A 19,714-nucleotide genomic window follows, 5' to 3' on the forward strand; every position below is an offset into this window, starting at 1 on the left:
CATTGGCAGGCGTGTTCTTTACCACTGAGCCACCTGGGAACCAGTCCAAAACATAAAAGCAACTTGTTTACATGGCAATGCAACATTTCTGATGAGAAATGCCAAGGTGATATTTGCACAGTCTATTATCAGGTAGGCGGTCAAGACACTTAAAAACAAAAACCAGTCATGTGGCCTTTTCCTAGTCTGGTCTAGGTGACCAGTCCTCCTTTGAGTTTTGAACCCTGGGCTCAGAATGCGGAATCCCATCTGGCTCACCTGGAACACAGCAGCGACTGTTGGGGAGCAGCTGGGAGCGGGTGATGCCCGCATCTGTTGCCAGGCAACGGCAGCACAGCAGCATCACCACCTTCGCTGCAGTGCACGCCCACCTGCGGATGTGAAGGGCCGCTGAGGGGGCAGCCAGGTGGGGGGATGCTGGGGTGAGGGGAGGCCCCGGGCAACGAGGAGGGTTGGGAAGACACGGAGTTTAGGGTGAAAGGGCAAATTCGAAACAAAGTGGTTTTCCTGCTCTTGTTGATGTTAAGAGACAAGGAGTCTTGTGAAAGTGAAGTGACTCAGTCATGTCCAACTCTTTGTGACCCCATGGACTGTAGCCTTCCAGGCTCCTCTGTTCATGGAATTCTCCAGGCAAGAATACTGGAGTGGGTAGCTGTTCCCCTTCTCCAGGGGATCTTCCCAACCCAGGGATCAAACCCAGGTCTCCTGCATTGCAGGTGGATTCTTTGCCAGCTGAGCTACCAGGGAAGCCCCCCAGTGCATTTGAAAGTTGAATTATTTGAATTTCTTTTGTACTTAATTTGTGAATTTTGAATAACGATTTTGAAATTTGTTTTTTGTTTCAGCCCCTCCCCCCACCATTGAAGCTGGTAGATGTCCAGAAGTTGACAACTATTTTCTGGTTAGCTGGACCTAAGTCTCTGCTAGCAATGGGAACAAAATTCATTTTCTGTTATATAAGGAGGCCCTCCACAGAAATTTAATTAACAGCAAGATGAAAAAAATTCAAAGCAACTGTCTCACATCACCTCAGGCCTGGATTCAAGAGATGCTGAGCTCATTTGAAAAGTGACCAGAATGCTGTGGAGCACAAGATCGTGGATATATTGAATTAAATTTAAAAAATCAATGTTTTAAAAAGTTAATGACTGGTCTCGAATTTTATGGGACTTCCCTGCTGGCTCAGTGGTAAAGAATCTGCCTGTAGTGTGGGAGACGACCAGGGTTCAGTCCCTGGGTTGGCAAGATTCCCTGCACGAGGTATTCTCCAGTATTCTTGCCTGGAAAACCCCATGGGCAGAGGAGCCTGGCAGGTTGCAGTCCTTAGGGTTGCACAGAGTTGGACATGGCTGGAGTGACTAAGCAGCAGTAGAAGCAGGCCCTGGTGGGGAAGGGGATGTACAGAGAGCAAGAGAACAGCTATCTTAAGTGGCCTGACCATACGCCCCTGTAGATGAGAGACTGCGGCACCATACAGATGTTTTAAAGGATTTCTCAGAATAAAATGTTAGAACTACCATCTTTGGAGAAAACACATGGTGATGTCTGATATCTGGTGCAGTCTCCTCCTTTATGTACTAACTACAGGTGTGGCTCAGATGGTAAAGAGTCTGCCTGCAATGTGGGAGACCTGGGTTCAATCCCTGGGTTGGGAAGATCCCCTGGAGAAGGAAATGGCAACCCACTCCAGTATTCTTGCCTGGAAAATCCCATGGATGGAGGAGCCTGGCAGGCTACAGTCCATGGGGTTGCAAAGAGTCAGACACGACTGAGAGACTTCACTTTCTTTCTTTCTAGCATTTTTTTTCCCTGGCATTTTATACTGTAGAGGTTACTAAAGGTTAAAACCACACTCTAAGACGTTTGGAGCAGGAGTATAGAAAGATTTAAAAGAGGAGGAACAAAGCAGAGTGAGAGGCCAGCAGTCCTGACTCAATGCAGTGATATTGACCCAGGTAACTAAAAGCTGTGCCTGTTTTGCAAACAGACTTGGTGGGGTCAGCATGGGGGTGGCTGAACGGCCCCAGGCAGACCCGGCTCTTGTGCTGCCTCCTGCCTTTTAGCACTTTGCAGCTGTTTTCTTTCTTTTCTTAGGGTCTCGGTGGAAATGGTCCGTGTGGATTATCTTCATTCTCAGCAGCAAAGCTTGCTCCATGACCTAATCACATCACACTTTAAGCATCTTTTTTTTTTTTTAACATTGTTAAATAGAAAAGTAGGGAAACATTTTCACCTTTCCCTTTCTGTACACAGCACTCTGCAATCAAATATTGTAGAATTTATGGAAATAATTTCTCTCCCACAGCAAAGCACACTGCTGAGCCATCAGGGATACCCCATGAATGTACATAAGACCACTGAATTGTATACTGAGAAATGTTAAGATGGTAAATTATATGTTTAACTACAAAAACAAGAAAAAAAATTCACACTCAGGATCTTCATCATGACAGTGGTGGTTTCCACTGTTTGTTTTGAGGCGGTTAATACTGTAATAGTCATGACCAACCTAGACAGCATATTAAAAAGAAGAGATATTACTTTGTCAACAAAGGTCCGTCTAGTCAAGGCTATGGTTTTTCCAGTAGTCATGTATGGATGTGAGAGTTGGACTATAAAGAAAGCTGAGCGCCAAAGAATTGATGCTTTTGAACTGTGGCTGTTGGAGAAGACTCTTAAGAGTCCCTTGGACTGCAAGGAGATCCAACCAGTCCATCCTAAAGGAGATCAGTCCTGGGTGTTCATTGGAAGGACTGATGTTGAAGCTGAAACTCCAATACTTTGGCCACTTGATGCGAAGAGCTGACTCATTGGAAAAGACCCTAATGCTGGGAAAGATTGAGGGCAGGAGGAGAAGGGGAAGACAGAGGATGAGATGGTTGGATGGCATCACCGACTCAATGGACATGGGTTTGGGTAGACTCCGGGAGCTGGTGATGGACAGGGAGGCCTAGTGTGCTGCGGTTCATGGGGTTGCAAAGAGTCGGACACGACTGAGCGACTGAACTGAACTTAACTGAATGTTGTAATCAACACGGGTGCCAGTTCCTTGCTTACAAACATCTCCTGAAGTTATAGTTTCTGACCAGGTGGCGGCGCAGGGCCCAGAGTCAGAAGGAGGCTCCAGACACACCACTCATTCACCATAAAGCGGGTTTCCAATCCTACACTCAGGCGACCTTGAGGTTACCAGGATGAATTCCTTGTCCCCGATCTCAGACAGTTTAGTGGGCCAGTAGAGAGGGGCAGACTTGCAGTCAAGTCTTCAGGGTTCTGTGGAGATCACAGTGGGACACTGAGGGATGAGTGTGGTCAGTTATGAATGTGAAGGAAAATGTCACTTGATCCCCTAGAGGATGTGTGCTAACCTCTGTAAGTCACCCTCCGTTTTCTTAGAAAAGACACTGAAAGGTGCTCTGTTTCCAGTAGCTCATCTGATAAGGTCATCTCAACAGCTTCAAGATTATCCACACTTTGCAGAGAAGGCTGTGGTCTGAAGGTCCCACAGGGGCCTGACCAGCCCTGTCTGATCCCAAAGCCTGAGCCCTTTTCAGAAGGAACTCTGTCAAGTGGGGAAAAAATGTGCACCGTTCTCTCTTCCGGAAGGAAAAATCAAACAAGCACATCTCCTTGTGAACACTGGCAGGTTAATCTGCATATAATGACTGATGAATTCATTAACTCTTTGCTCAGTTGCCTTAGCAACTGGTTTCTTTTAGAATTTGGCTTAGTTACAGACTATAAAGCAACATTTTTCCTTGTAATAGAATGTCAACCTGTGTATGAAGTTCAACAGAACTTGAACCTGCTCTATGACAGGTGGGAACTATGGGCCTTTCCCAGGAAGTTGGACGGGCTCTTCCTGAAGCTTGCAGACTATGAACCAGGGAGAAAGAGTCTAGTGTGTGTCGTTGTCATTTATTTTGTCATTAGGTAGGAACCATTTGATGAATTTAAACAACAGGTCAATTCAAGACCGATGTTTGAGAGGTAGACTGAGTGCGGACAGATCCCAAGCCCATAGATACATGATTGACAGGACAGAGGCATGCGTGGAGGTGGTTACTGAGAAACAGGATTTTCAGAGAGACAGAGAAATCACAAATATGGAGTGGGGAAAGGCAAGGCAAACCTGTGGGATGGACCGGAATTGTAGCAATTGGAATGAGCTCACGGTGTCAGAGTATGTGTCCGTGATTGTCTGTACGTACATGTGTGTCTGTTGTATGACTGTATACATGTATAGCACACACATGCATCTATTCTCTTGTTCTGTCTGCTGAAAACAGCCAGGTGTTAGACACACTAGTAGCTGTGAGTGCATCTAGTGCCCAATCTTGGCCTTCAGCATCACTCACCACCCAGAGGAGCCAGAACTCCTCAGAGAAACGGCAGATTCTGGGGTGGGGGTGGTGGAGTCACAAGATAAACCTGGAATATGGTTACAACAGAAAGTGAAAAAAGTGAAAGTCCTTCAGTTGTGTCCGACTCTTTAGGACCCCAAGAACTATACAGTTCATGGAATTCTCCAGGCCAGAATACTGGAGTGGGTAGCCTTTCCCTTCTCCAGGGCATCTTCCCAATCCAGGGATTGAACTCAGATCTCCCGCATTGCAGGCAGATTGTTTATCAACTGAACCACCAGGGAAGCCCAGAAAATAGGAATATGCTTTCACATGGTGGGGCATGTCCCTGAGAATGCAGAGCCATACTGAAGGCACTCCCATTTGGCCAAATCTGGGATGATTTCAGCACCAAAGGAGTTAAGGTCAGTAGTGAATTCTAAGTCATAGAAAAATATAGGAATACCACATGTCCATGCCAGTAAGAGACAGAGCCAAAGCAAAAACAACACCCAGCTGTGGATGTGACTGGTGATGGAAGTAAAGTCCGATGCTGTAAAGAGCAATATTGCATAGGAACCTGGAATGTTAGGTCCATGAATCAAGGCAAATTGGAAGTGGTCAAACAGGAGATGGCAAGAGTGAACATCAATATTTTAGGAATCAGCAAACTAAAATGGATTGGAATGGGTGAATTTAACTCAGATGACCATTATATCTACCACCGTGGGCAAGAATCCCTTAGAAGAAATGGAGTAGCCACTATAGTCAACAAAAGAGTCCGAAATGCCACACTTGGATGTAATCTCAAAAATGATGGAATGATCTCTCTTCATTTCCAAGGCAAACCATTCAATATCACAGTAATCCAAGTCTATGCCCTGACCAGTAATGCTGAAGAAGCTGAAGTTGAATGGTTCTATGAAGACCTACAAGACCTTCTAGAACTAACACCCCAAAAAGATGTCCTTTTCATTATAGGGGACTGGAATGCAAAAGTAGGAAGTCAAGAAACACCTGGAGTAACAGGCAAATTTGGCCTTGGAGTACAGAATGAAGCAGGGCAAAGGCTAATAGAGTTTTGCCAAGAGAACACACTGGTCATTGCAAACACCCTCTTCCAACAACACAAGAGAAGATTCTACACATGGACATTACCAAATACCGAAATCAGATTGATTATATTCTTTGCAGCCAAAGATGGAGAAGCTCTATACAGTCAGCAAAAACAAGACTGGAAGCTGACTGTGGCTCAGATCATGAACTCCTTATTTCCAAATTCAGACTTAAATTGAAGAAAAGTAGGGAAAACCACTAGACCATTCAGGTATGACCTAAATCAAATCCCTTACAATTATACAGTGGAAGTGAGAAATAGATTCAAGGGATTAGATCTGACAGAGTGCCTGAAGAACTATGGATGGAGGTTCGTGACATTGTACAGGAGGCAGGGATCAAGACCATTCCCAAGAAAAAGAAATGCAAAAAAGGCAAAATGGTTGTCTGAGGAGGGCTTACAATAGCTGTGAAAAGAAGAGAAGTGAAAAGCAAAGGAGAAAAGGAAAGATATATCCATTTGAATGCAGAGTTCCAAAGAATAGCAAGGAGAGATAAGAAAGACTTCCTCAGTGATCAGTGCAAGGAAATAGAGGAAAACAATAGAATGGGAAAGACTAGAGATCTCTTCAAGAAAATTAGAGACACCAAGGGAACATTTCATGCAAAGATGGGCACAATAAAGGACAGAAATGGTATGGACCTAACAGAAGCAGAAGATATTAAGAAGAGGTAGCAAGAATACACAGAAGAACTGTAACAAAAAAGATCTTCATGACCCAGATAATCATGATGATATGATCATGCATCTGGAGTCAGACATCCTGGAATGTGAAGTCAACTAGACCTTGGGAAGCATCACTATGAACAAAGCTAGTGGAGGTGATGGAATTCCAGTTGAGATATTTCAAATCCTAAAAGATGATGCTGTGAAAGTGCTGCACTCAATATGCCAGCAAATTTGGAAAACTCAGCAGTGGCCACAGGACTGGAAAAGGTCAGTTTTCATTCCAATCCCAAAGAAAGGCAATGCCAAAGAATGCTCAAACTACTGCACAATTGCACTCATCTCACACACTAGCAAAGTAATGCTCAAAATTCTCCAAGCCAGGCTTCAACAGTATATGAACCGTGAACTTCCAGATGTTCAAGCTGTATTTAGAAAAGGCAGAGGAACCAGAGATCAAATTGCCAACATCTGTTGGATCATTGAAAAAGCAAGAGAGTTCCAGAAAAACATCTACTTCTGCTTTATTGACTATGCCAAAGCCTTTGTGTGGATCACAACAAACTGTGGAAAATTCTTCAAGAGATGGGAATACCAGACCCGCATGACCTGCCTAGAGAAATCTGTATGCAGGTCAGGAAGCAACAGTTAGAACTGGACATGGAACAACAGACTGGTTCCAAATAGGGAAAGGAGTACATCAAGGCTGTATATTGTCACCCTGCTTATTTAACTTATATGCAGAGTACATCATGAGAAATGCTGGACTGGATGAAGCACAAGCTGGAATCAAGATTGCTGGGAGAAATATCAATAACCTCAGATATGCAGATGACACCACACTTATGGCAGAAAGTGAAGAAGAACTAAAGAGCCTCTTGATGAAAGTGAAAGAGGAGAGTGAAAAAGTTGGCTTAAAGCTCAACATTCAGAAAACAAAGATCATGGCATCTGGTCCCATCCCTTCATGGCAAATAGATGGGGAAACAGTGGAAACAGTAACAGACTTTCTTTTTGGGGGCTCCCAAATCACGGCAGATGGTGATCGCAGCCATGAAATTAAAAGATACTTGCTTTTTGGAAGAAAAGTCATGACCAACCTAGAGAGCATATTAAAAAGCAGAGACATTACTTTTCCAACAAAGGTCCATCTAGTTAAGGCTATGGTTTTCCCAGTAGTCATGTGTGGATGTGAGATTTGGACTAAGGAAAGCTGAGTGCTGAAGAATTGATGCTTTTGAACTGTGGTGTTGAAGAAAACTCTTGAGAGCCCCTTGGACTGCAAGGAGATCCAACCAGTCCACCCTAAAGGAAATCATGGAAGGACTGATGCTGAAGCTGAAACTCCCAATACTTTGGCCACCTGATACGAAGAGCTAACTCATTGGAAAAGATCCTGATGCTGGAAAAGATTGAAGGCAGGAGGAGAAGGGGATGACAGAGGATAAGATGGTTGGATGGCATCACCAACTTGATGGACATGAGTTTGAGTAAACTCCAGGAGATGGTGATGGACAGGGAAGCTGCAGTCCATGGGGTTGCAAGAAGTTGGACCCGACTGAGCGACTGAACTGAACTGATGCCAATAAGAAAGAGATAAAGAGGGGAGAAGGGAAATATTGTCATGGAGAAGTGAGAACCCCCTCAGTTCCTTTTCTTCCTCCCTGTTGGTGTGTTGGGTTTCATTTGTGTCCAGTTTATCATCTGTCTCCCCAGGTGCTTATGCAGTGCCCACCCCATGCCAGGTGCTGCCTCAAGGAGACAGGACTCACACTGTCGGGCTGTGGGTTCCCCTCAGTTCAGTTGCTCAATGGTGTCCAACTCTGCCCTTAGGGGTGATTATTTATCCACAGGTTGGCCAGAAGTCATGCTTATTAGAAGCATGGCAGAGACCGGGCCAGTTTTATGTGGAGAACTGATGACAGGCCAACCTGGAGGTGGGATGCCCTGCCTCGGACAGAGAGGACAGGAGCAGATGGGCAGAAAGGACAGGTGCATGACCTGTCTGGGGATGAACAGTCTCTCACGGGCACACAGAACAGATATTCCCAGAAGAGAGAAAAGGGACCGCACCAAGGAGGGGCCTCTGGAGGATCCACCAACCCTGGGGGATGGATGCTGCTGTGTGGAGGTGTGTACGGGTGTGTGCAGGTAAGAGCCCGGTCAATGGGGTTCCCGCCTCCGGGCCCAGCTCTGCCCCTGGTTGGCCATCTTTCGCCTTCATCTTTCTCCCAGCATCACCATTCACACCTGGGAGCGCAGACCCAGCCGGTTTCCCTGCTACCAGCGGGCAGGCAGCGAGGACCACGGTTTGGGAGTGACCGCCCCGCATCCATCAGGTTTCCCGCGCCGCAGCGCCACCTGGCGGCCGCCTCAGGAACGACCTGAGGAAAAACTTGGCATTATTCTCTACAGAACAGAGAGCCCCGCAGGTTAGGACCGCAGGCGCAGAGTTACCTGCGGTTAAGAATGATAGGCTCCAGAAGCTGGAATATTGAAGAGGCTACTACTTAAATTGTTGTGTTGCTACTACTACAACACAACAGAAAGACAACCCAGTTAAAGAAGGAACAAAGTATTTGAACAGACACATCTCTAAGGAACACATATGAATGGCCAGTCCGCACATGAAAAGATGTGCAACGTTAGTGACTCTATTAGGATGTAATCTGATGGTGGATTTCAGCTACACTTGTATCTAAATAGAAGGTAAAAAAGTATTCTAAGGGAATTACATATAAAATGAGGGGACTCTGCTGACAGAGGGGATCAGGAAAGTCTTGGAAGAGTTGACACTGGAGACGACCTTTGAAACTGAGGGTGAACAGAACACTCAGTGGTGTTGGGGAGAGGATTCCAGGGTCAAGGGCGGGAGAAGCCAAGGGGCCTGCAAGCAGGTGGCACAGACTGTGTGATGTGGCAGGTCCACCCACAGGCAGAGGGGAGTGGGGCTTGAGAAATCAGAGGGAGATGAAGGGTATAAACCCTGAGTTGTGAAACGAAGTCCCAGGATGCCGTGCACAGCACGTGACTACAGTTAGTAACACTGTGCTGTGTACTTGAAAGCCGCTAAGAAAGTAGATCTTAAAAGTCCTCTTCGCACACAACTTTTTAGGTAACCATGTGTGGTGATGGGTATTAACTAGACTTATTGTGATCACTTCACAATATAGACAAATATCGAATCATTTTGTTGCACACCTGCAACAAATGCAACGTTTTCTGTCAACTGTATCTCAATTAGTGTCTTTTATCAAAGACAACAAGAATGAATTTTCTCAAAGTTCGAGAGGCTGGAAGGTCCAAGAGGGAGGAGCTGGCAGGGCTGGCTCCTCTAGAGGCCTCTCTCCTTGGCTTGCAGACACCCACCAGCTCCTCCCTGTGTCTTCACATGGTCATCCCTGTATCATGTCTTTGTCCAGATTTCTTCTTTAGAGTAGGATATATAAGGATACCCATCAGGCTGGATCAGAGTCCACCCTAATGACCTCATTTTACTTTTCATTATTATTTTTGGCTGTGCTGGGTCTTCTTTGCTTTGGGGGCTTTCTCTAGTTGCCATAGGCAGGGGCTACTCTTTGTTGTGGTGTGTGGGCTTTGCATTGTGGTGGCTTCTTTTTTAGCTGAGAGCAGGATCTAGGTGCATCGGCTTCGTAGCTGCCTCCCTTGGGCTCAGTTGTTGTGGCACATGGGCCTGGTGGCCCCAAGGCATGTGGAATCTTCCCGGACCAGGGATGGAACCCATGTCTCCTGCGGTGGTAGGTGGATTCTCATCAACTGCGCCCCCAGGGAAGACCTTATTTTAATTAGCCCTTTCAAGGCTCTGTCTCTGAGTACAGATGTTGGGGGCAGACTGAAAGGCCATTTTATATAAGGGACTTGGGCATCCTCAGGTTTTGGTGTCTGGAAGGGCCCTGGAACCAGTCCCCTGTGGATTCCTGATGGCAGTGACCATGGTGTGACTCAGGTTGTGACCACAGTCTTTGGGTGGTGTGTTCACTTGCTGGATATGGAGGTCACCATAGAAACCCATCCTCTTGTTTTCCTAAGTGAACACTCAGCTGCACTTGATGGAATCGGGTACTCTTTGCTCCCAGGCTGACACACAGAAATTAAGGTCACAGACAAATGGGCAGGGGCACCGCCCTGGGGCGCAGTGGCATCACTGAAGCCCGTCTCCCTGGATGCTCTCGGCTCCACACCAGATCACGCCCTACACCGAGGCCACGGCCGAGTGGGACTAGTGACCTTGGCCTTTAATAATGAGCCCGTCCAAGCTCATTATAGTGCCCAAGCCCAAAGGGGAGCTGTTTCTTCTGAGAAAACACCACTCGCCAGAGGGGAAGTGGGTCTGAGTATTGAATACACATCCTCCATTAGTGCATCAGAGCAGCTGCGTCTCCGTTGCCTCTCAGGCCAGGTGGCACCAATCAATGGCTGGCTGGAGTGCAGGATGTGCTTACATTAAGAAATGACTCTAAAGTACCAGTTACTTCAGAGCTTCCGAGAGAGCGGATTACATCACCATCCTTCCTGGTCTGGGAGGGAAGGACAGACAGAAAATAGCCACCTCCCCGCCTCGGGGCTTTGCTGATTCTTCCCAGCACATGGAATTTCCTCGTATGTGAAAATCTCTAACAACCAAATAAGAGAGACTGCTCTCATCCCCTGGGGGGACACCACAGAGGTTGCTGGGGCTTTGGGACTGGACCATGGGGGCAGGGGCGAGTTGATGGTGGAAAACGTGCTGGCATTTTGCTCTGCATCTGCCCTAAGTACAACCTTAATACACCATTCTCTGACAAGCCCCGCAAAGTGGAAAAAAAAAAAAAGAACCCCTGGTCCACTTTTAAAACAAATTTATTCAACGAGTGTACTTTGATGTCTCGGTGACCTCCACGGCGCCTCCCTCTCCCAGGCCCCACTCCTTCCTGCACGTGCAGTGCCCATGGGCCGGGGCGATGGCGCTGGTGTTCTGGTCTCCGCACAACGCCATGCGGACACCTCTCTGCTGACCTCTGGGCATGTGAGTGGCCCAAAACACAGCCCGACATCCTTCTGAACACAGGCCACCCCACATCAGACGGTGGGTTAAGTCCAACTCATGCCCTCCAGGGCTGTGCTGCCTTCTGACTGGGGCTGTGGGTTCAGGGTCCATCCACCCTGGCCCAGGAGGCCCACAGTCCTCCTGCTGTTATTTCTGCGCCGTCTCTCGGCCACACCTGCTGCCTGAGTCTTGCTTCACCGATGGAAATGTGGAGCTTTGTGTCTGAGGTTATGGGTGATGGTTTATACAACAGACTGATGCAAGGTGGTGACTGCAGCCCCTCCAGGCTGTGAGGACACGCTGTGAGCGTGTGGCTCTGGAAAAGCGAGGCACAGCCAGAGCATCTGGAATTTCTCCTGATGACAAAGCCCACAGGGCTCCAGTAGGCCGGGGCGGGGCAAGGCAGCACACTGAAGAGGAGGTGTCCTGGGCATCCACCCAGCTCACGTCCTCTGCACGACTCAAGAACCAACTGCTATCTTGGTCAATGTGTGTGTGTCTGTGCGCTAAGTTGCTTCAGTCCTGTCTGACTCTCTGTGACCCCGTGGACTGTAGCCCACCAGGCTCCTCTGTCCATGGGATTCTCCAGGCAAGAATACTGGAGTGGGTTGCCATGCCCTCCTCCAGGGGATCTTCCTGACCCAGGGATGGAACCTGTGTCTCTTATGTCTCCTGCATTGGCAGGTGGGTTCTTTACCACTAATGCCACCTGGGAAGCCAGGTCACTGTATCATTACAATTAAGAAGGTATTTATATAAAAAAAGAAACCGATCAACCCCCACCCCCACCCCCAGTGGAGAACATTGTTTTTCTGTGATTTCACCAAGTACTCCCTCCTAGAGGAACTAGACATGGACGGGGGTCAAGCCAGAGTTCTGGTTTATCCCAACAGCCAAGCACAAGGCAAAAGTACAAGTATAGCAAACGTCCCACAGAGATGGCCTCCTTCTGGAAAGATGTATCGCTGGTGGAGAAAGACCACACACACAGGAAAATAGCAGGAGATAATTGAAGGAGGCAGAAAACACGAATTCTACTCATAGTTGTCCATTTTTAATTTGAATGGTATCTGGAAAATGGATAACATCAAATGAATACTTTTCTAATCAGAGTGTACTGAACAGAGATTTACATCAACAGGAGAGGTGGAAGAAGAATCAGTGGCACCTACTATGTTGTGGGACATCGACTATAGTGAGAGGCAGGGAGACCTGGTGTGCTACAGTCCATGTGGTCACAAAGAGTCAGACACGACTAAGCAACTGAACAACAATAACTATGTCATGACTGTGAGTTCAGCAGCTGAAAGGTACACTTGAAGGGTGGGGACCCAGCTTCAATTGCTGGGTGTTCAGACGATGTATTCTGAGCCCACACCCAGTCTTGTCAACTGTGTTTTTGTTGGCGGTGGCTCATGGGCCGAATCAGGCATGGAGATTGTGTTTTATTAATATGTGTGTGCTCAGTTGCTCAGCCATGTCTGACTCTTTGTGACCCCATGGACTGTAGCCCCCCCAGGCTCCTCTGTCCATAGGATTCTCTAGGCAAGAACACTGGAGTGAGTTGCCATACCCTTCCTCCAGGGGATCATCCTGACCCAGAGATTGAACCTGCATCTCTTCTGACTTCTGCATTGGCAGGCGGGTTCTTAGCTACTAGCGCCACCTGGGAAGCCCTTTATAAATATGAGCCAATGGTTAACAATAAGGAGGTTTCAGGTGAAAATGGGTCTTTCCCTCTTATTCCAGAAATTCAAGATGGGCAACGCTGGACCTGCCTTTAAATTTTTTCTCCACATGGAGCATCTTTCGCTTCACATATCCTTTTAAATGTTTCTGTCTGGCTGTACAATCACATTAAAACATTAAGCTGCCAGAACTCTGGACCGTATTTGGTTTTCTCTTATTTCTTGAGACCACAATTCTCTCCTTTTAGAGTTCATTTGGTGCATGAAAAGAAATTTGGCTGGAGTAATTTCTAAGTGATTTCTTTCCAGAAAATTATGTGGGTGGGGATATCCTTTGACCAATTGTGTATCTGAAAATCTATTTTCCCCTCACACAGACACAGGTACACACACACAGACATATGCATATGCCCACAGTGGTTTAATGAGGTGCAAGAGTCTAGGATCACCATTCAGTATTTTCAGACCTCTGGCAACATTGCTCTGTCCTGTGGGGAAGTCAGCAGTGTACATGACAACTCTGCTTCTGATGCCTCCTCTTCCCTTTTCAGGTAACCTGATCCCTTCCTTCTGTATTTTTTGCACTTTGATTCTCCAAAAATGTTTCTCTTTATATTCGAATTCAGATATTTCACTGGAGACAGCAGCTAGGTTTGTGCCATTTTACTTGTTCATTCTTGCAATGGTGAGCCCTTCCACACCGAAGTTTTAGATGTCCTTAAAGAAAAGCCTCTTTTCATTTGTAAGCAGGATCTTCCTCCATCGTAGGCTGGGTTCTCTCTTTGTGCGCCGCTGGGCAGAGAACAATTATTCTTTAGAGCTCACAAAATTGGGGTCAGAAGCCCACGTCTTACTTTTTTTCTCCCTAAACTTTAAAAGGCACAAGTATTTTTTTTTTTCATTTATTTTTATTAGTTGGAGGCTAATTACTTTACAACATTGCAGTGGTTTTTGTCATACATTGAAATGAATTAGCCATGGATTTACACGTATTCCCCATCCCGGTCCCCTCTCCCACCTCCCTCTCCACCCCATCCCTCTGGGTCTTCCCAGTGCACCAGGCCCGAGCACTTGTCTCATGCATCCAACCTGGGCTGGTGATCTGTTTCACCCTAGATAATATACATGTTTCGATGCTGTTCTCTCGAAATATCCCACTCTTGCCTTCTCCCACAGAGTCCCAAAGTCTGTTCTGTACATCTGAGTCTCTTTTTCTGTTTTGCATATAGGGTTATCATTACCATCTTTCTAAATTCCATATATATGTGTTAGTATACTGTAATGGTCTTTATCTTTCTGGCTTACTTCACTCTGTATAATGGGCTCCAGTTTCATCCATCTCATTAGAACTGATTCAAATGAATTCTTTTTAATGGCTGAGTAATATTCCATGGTGTATATGTACCACAGCTTCCTCATCCATTCGTCTGCTGATGGGCATCTAGGTTGCTTCCATGTCCTGGCTATTATAAACAGTGCTGCGATGAACATTGGGGTGCACGTGTCTCTTTCAGATCTGGTTTCCCAGAAGTGTGTATGCCCAGAAGTGGGATTGCTGGGTCATATGGCAGTCCTATTTCCAGCTTTTTGAGAAATCTCCACACTGTTTTCCATAGCGGCTGTACTAATTTGCATTCCCACCAACAGTGTAAGAGGGTTCCCTTTTCTCCACACCCTCTCCAGCATTTATTGCTTGTAGACTTTTGGATAGCCCCCATCCTGACTGGCGTGTAATGGTACCTCATTGTGGTTTTGATTTGCATTTCTCTGATAATGAGTGATGTTGAGCATCTTTTCATGTGTTTTTTTAAAAGGCACAAGTATTAATAGCATCAGGGACCCAGGCTTTGAGTCACAGAGCACGTCCCCCGATTGTTCGCCGTAAAGGCTGTTCCGCTCGCTACAGCTCCAGCTGGAAGCGCCGGCGGGCGGCGCGTTCTGCACCTTTGTGCCGGCGGCGTCGCTTCCTCTTCCCTGTGCGCAGGGGGGCCACAGCGGACGAATCTGAAGGAGGAGCGGGATTCTGACGGCACCAGGGTTGAAGCCGACTCAGTGAGGCAGAGGGGCCGTATTCCAGGCTGTGAAATTATTTCTCAGAAGCGGACAAGCCACACCGCCCTCCCGCACCCCCCGCCCCGACGACCCCGCGGTAGAGGCCTCCGGCACCTGCTTTCCTAGGCGCGCTTGGAAGAGCTGCCGCAGCAGAGGAGGTGAGATGCTCCAGGCCCCGCGCGGGGGCACGCAGTGGGGATGAAACGAGTGGGCGCGAGATCCCCGGGTCGGCTCCTCCGTCCGTAACACGTGATCCACCGGCCGACGAGGTGTGGAAAAGAGCAGAGTCGCCGGGCAGCTCGTTCGCGGCCCACTCAGGTGGACGCTACCCAGTCAGAGCTGCTCGGGACCCGAGACCGAATCCACCAGGCCCGTGTGCGCCCCTTGCCGCGTGTGCGCCGCCCAGCGCCCGGTTTCCCGCGCCTCCCGTGCGCCCCTTGCGCCCTGCTCCGCGCGCAGTTCTCTGTGCCCCCGTGCGCCCCCAGCCCAGCGCCCCGAACCCACCGAGCAGCAGCAGCCGGTGAGTCCGCCGCAGGTCGCGCCTCTGCTCGCGGAGCCGGCGGTCGATGCTTCTGCTGATCCGTCTGGCCTCGCGCTCCTCCGCGCGCTGCTGGTCGGTGCGCCGCCGCCTCTCCTGCTCCGCAGTCCGGACCCGAGCCAGGTCCAAGTCCGGCATCGGGTCCAGGTCGGACCGCGCGCCCTCCACGGGCGGCTCCGGGTCCCCGAAGAGAAGCGGCCGGAGGCTGTGGCACAGCCCCATCTGGGCGCGGGGCGCGGGCCTCGGGGCTCAGGCCCGGGCCCCTGCCGAGGGGCGGGAGGGGACTGCGCGCGGACCCGGTGCGGCGCTGCGGCCGGCAGGCTGGGGCGCACAGGTGAGTCGGGGCCCCGGCCCCTCACCGCCCCCCAGGGCCATTGCGCCTTTTCCGCTGGTTCAGGGACTGGCTACCTCTTTGGCCGGAGATCACCTGACAAAGAGGACCTCTGGCCTGACCGGCTGCCGCGAGCCCGGCCCCGGTTACCGTAAGTACCGCCACCTGCACTTACCCCGTTACGGTATTTACTGCTGCCGGCCCAGCGCTCCTACCGTAAATACCACCGCCTGCGAGTCCCCCACCCCACCACGCCCGTTATCGTAAGTACTGCCGCCTAGCCAGGCCCCCTTACCGTAAATACTGCTGCCCGAGCCCGGCGCTCAACTACAAACAGTGCCACCTTGGCCTTGGTAGTGACGCCATCGGCTAGAGCTGCCATTGCCTTCCTTAGAACTTCTCCGTGGGTTTGATCTTGGGCAGTGGGCAGTAGCAACGCAAAGCCGGCTAAAGGGGTGGGATGCCAGCTTTGAGAGCTTGAGTTCCCCGTGTAGGGTAAGGGAGTTAGAGAAGGCGAGGTTCGGAAATAGAACGAGACTGGCACTGTAAATTTACAGGAACAGATCACCTTTAATGAGATAAGGGGCAGCAGTCAGATTAGTGAGCTGCTGCACTAACCCAAGAAAAGAGTAAGTATATATAGGCATATATGTGGAAAGCTACTGTCTTAAGGGGGCCTGTTCTCCAAGGTTGTGGGGAGTAGTTATCTCTTAAAAGGCTGGGGCAAGGAATTCTGGAGACCGGCCAGAGGCTGGGACCGGCTGGGACCGGCTGGGAGCTGGGCATAATCAACCTTAATGTCCTTTTTTTTCTTCGGGTGAGAGAGTTCTTTGTTTTGCATAGAATGGTGGGGAGGACCTGGAGGGGAGTTTTAACTCCAGGCTATTTTGAGCAGTGTAACTTTCCTTCACCCTGGGTGTTACACCTGCCGAAGTCCTTCACCTTCCTGCTGGTCATATGCACCTGTGCACACACCTCTGCACACTCTCGATCCCCACCTCAAACTATTACACCTTCCATCTCGACATTATTTTCAACAAGTTCTACACTTAGTAAAGAACTGAAAGCAGGTACCTAATTGTCAACAACAACAGTTGTGATGTACTGTTTATATTTGCTACAAGAATATGGAATTACACACTGCATCCGATTTTTTAATCTGCAAAGTAGTGCAGAGAGGAGCCGGGCACTTCCAGACCCAGCGCCTTCTCTCCATGCCTCAGATCCACGAAAGATCCCCATTTTCTCTTAATTTCTCACATAACGTCCATTATCTTATAGGGCTTCCGCAACATGTGAAAATTTTGACATAGCTCTTAAGAACCCTGCTATAACCCATATTCCTTAATTTTGATCAAAGTGGCATGGGATGTTATAATTGATAGGTAAATATATCTAATAGGAATCCCTGTTAAGGAGCAAATTGAGCTGTTTAATGCCACATGGGCCTGGGCACTTAGATTGTATTCCTCTGAGCTACAAACTGAGGGCAGCTAATAATGACAAAACCCGCACAATTACATAGTTTGTGTGTCAAGAATGATAACTGGATCTGGTAAGAAGTGAAAGTGAAAAGTGAAAGTGAAAGTTGCTCAGTCATGTCTGACTCTTTGCGACCCCATGGACTATACAGTCCATGGAATTCTCCAGGCCAGAATACTGGAGTGGGTAGCCTTTCCCTTCTCCAGGGAATCTTCCCAACCCAGGGATCGAACCCAGGTCTCCCTCATTGCAGGCAGATTCTTTACCAGCTGAGCCACAAGGGAAGAAGTAAGGTGTTTGCTAAATCAGATTGATCAGGGTCTGAAATGGTTGCGTAGTTATAAGGGGAGACCTTTAGACTAGAAGGTTGAAACTGGCAGCGACCAGCAGCTACTGTTTTGAGAAAGTCTGATGGTGTCTTTGAGTCTGACACAATTCAGAATATTCAGGTTTGTCAGTGATCCAGAAACGAGTCTGGAACCACATCCACAGTGGCCACCCAGCTCCATTTTCCTGAACCAGAGCTACTCCATTTCAATTTTAAACACATTCTTGCCTCCTTTGTTGAAGATAAGGTGTCCATAGGTTTGTGGATTTATCTCTGGGCTTTCTATTCTGTTCCATTGATCTATATTTCTGTCTTTGTGTCAGTACCATATTGTCTTGATGACTGTGGAGTGTGGAGATTTCTTAAAAAACTGTAAATAGAACTGCCATATGACCCAGCAATCCCACTTCTGGGCATACACACCGAGGAAACCAGATCTGAAAGAGACACGTGCACACCAATGTTCATCGCAGCACTGTTTATAATAACCGGGACATGGAAGCAACCTAGATGCCCATCAGCAGACGAATGGATGAGGAAGCTGTGGTACATATACACCATGGAATATTACTCAGCCATTAAAAAGAATTCATTTGAATCAGTTCTAATGAGATGGATGAAACTGGAGCCCATTATACAGAGTGCAGTAAGCCAGAAAGATAAAGAACATTACGGCATACTAACACATATATATGGAATTTAGAAAGATGGTAATGATAACCCTATATGCAAAACAGAAAAAGAGACACAGGTGTACAGAACAGACTTTGGGACTCTGTGGGAGAAGGCGAGGGTGGGATGTTTCGAGAGAACAGCATCGAAACATGTATATTATCTAGGGTGAAACAGATCACCAGCCCAGGTTGGATGCATGAGACAAGTGCTCGGGCCTGGTGCACTGGGAAGATACAGAGGAATCAGGTGGAGAGGGAGGTGGGAGAGGGGATCGGGATGGGGAATACATGTAACTCCATGGATGATTCATGTCAATATATGACAAAACCCACTACAATATTGTAATTAGCCTCCAACTTATAAAAAAAAAAAAAAAAAAGACAAAAAAACCACAACACATTCTTGCCTTCAGTGGTTCAGGCAGATGGACATTGCATGTTTGACAGGTCATAAGACAGGCTGTTCTAGTGAGCATAAAGTTCATGTTAAATTATGCATAAGCCATAATGACTTACCCCACCTCAACACCAATTATTAGAAAAATAGGATTATGTGATATGTGCATAGAATAATTCAGAATAAAATGTTTAATATTTATATGTAACTACTAGAAAAGTTTAAGGTTTTTTAAGTGATTTAAAATCATTGGGTTATATATATGGACAATTTCTAATGTCAAAGATTGATTATGAATCTGAAAATAGAAACCTTGAGGGGAGTCCAAGTAAATGTAACATTACAGCAGGTTGATATAATATGTAATCTTGTGTAATCTTCACTGCTGCAGGTAGGATTTTTCCATTCTTAATTTGTCTTCCTGTGAACTTCCTTTCTAAGAACAGATGGTTAGGATGTAATGAAAGGGTGTGTCTAATGTCTTTGTGTGGGTATATGTTTAATTGATGAATGTGGCCCTTTATTGATGCCAGTTTTGCACATTTTAACACCATTCCATTGGAAACTTCAGTAAAATTGTAGAAAAGAGGCAGGATCAATTTGAGCTTCTCTCCCCCAGGTTGGGGCTCTGTTTGATTAGTCTGATATATAGTTTGAGAGGATTCATTAAACAATGCAGTGAGGAAATTTTATAAAAACATAGCCATTTAAAGTGAAAGTGGAGGCCTAGCTTCCTATAATGCAGGACTTGCCAGCCTCTGCACTATCGACCTTCGAGGCTGGATTATTTGTTGTGTTGGGGCATGTCCTATGCATTGTGCGATGTTACGAATATGCTCAAAGATTTCAAATAAGATGTAGACATGATAAATGAACTGATGGAGAATCTCAGCAAAGAAATTGAAACTGTTGAAGGGAAGCAAATGGAAATACTAAAACCGAAAAGTGCAATAGCATAAAAAATTCATTGGATGTACTTAAGAGCAGGTTGAACATGAAAGAACAATTTGAAGACTTAGAAAGCAGATGTATAGAAATGATTTCATCTACA

General features: G+C 47.3%; 1 protein-coding gene across 1 annotated transcript in view; it reads right to left on the minus strand.

Annotated features, from left to right (window-relative positions):
• GNAL (G protein subunit alpha L) overlaps positions 1-18,068 on the minus strand; it is a 69,779-nt gene extending 51,711 nt beyond the window's left edge. The window contains exon 1 of the mRNA XM_070464522.1: positions 15,418-18,068. Within this exon, the coding sequence (XP_070320623.1) occupies positions 15,418-15,673 (256 nt within the window). The 5' untranslated portion in view covers positions 15,674-18,068. The remainder of the gene's footprint in view (positions 1-15,417) is intronic.
• Positions 18,069-19,714: the final 1,646 nt, after the last annotated feature.

This window comes from Odocoileus virginianus, unplaced genomic scaffold, assembly GCF_023699985.2.
Source record: "Odocoileus virginianus isolate 20LAN1187 ecotype Illinois unplaced genomic scaffold, Ovbor_1.2 Unplaced_Contig_27, whole genome shotgun sequence".
NCBI classification, from domain to species: domain Eukaryota; kingdom Metazoa; phylum Chordata; class Mammalia; order Artiodactyla; family Cervidae; genus Odocoileus; species Odocoileus virginianus.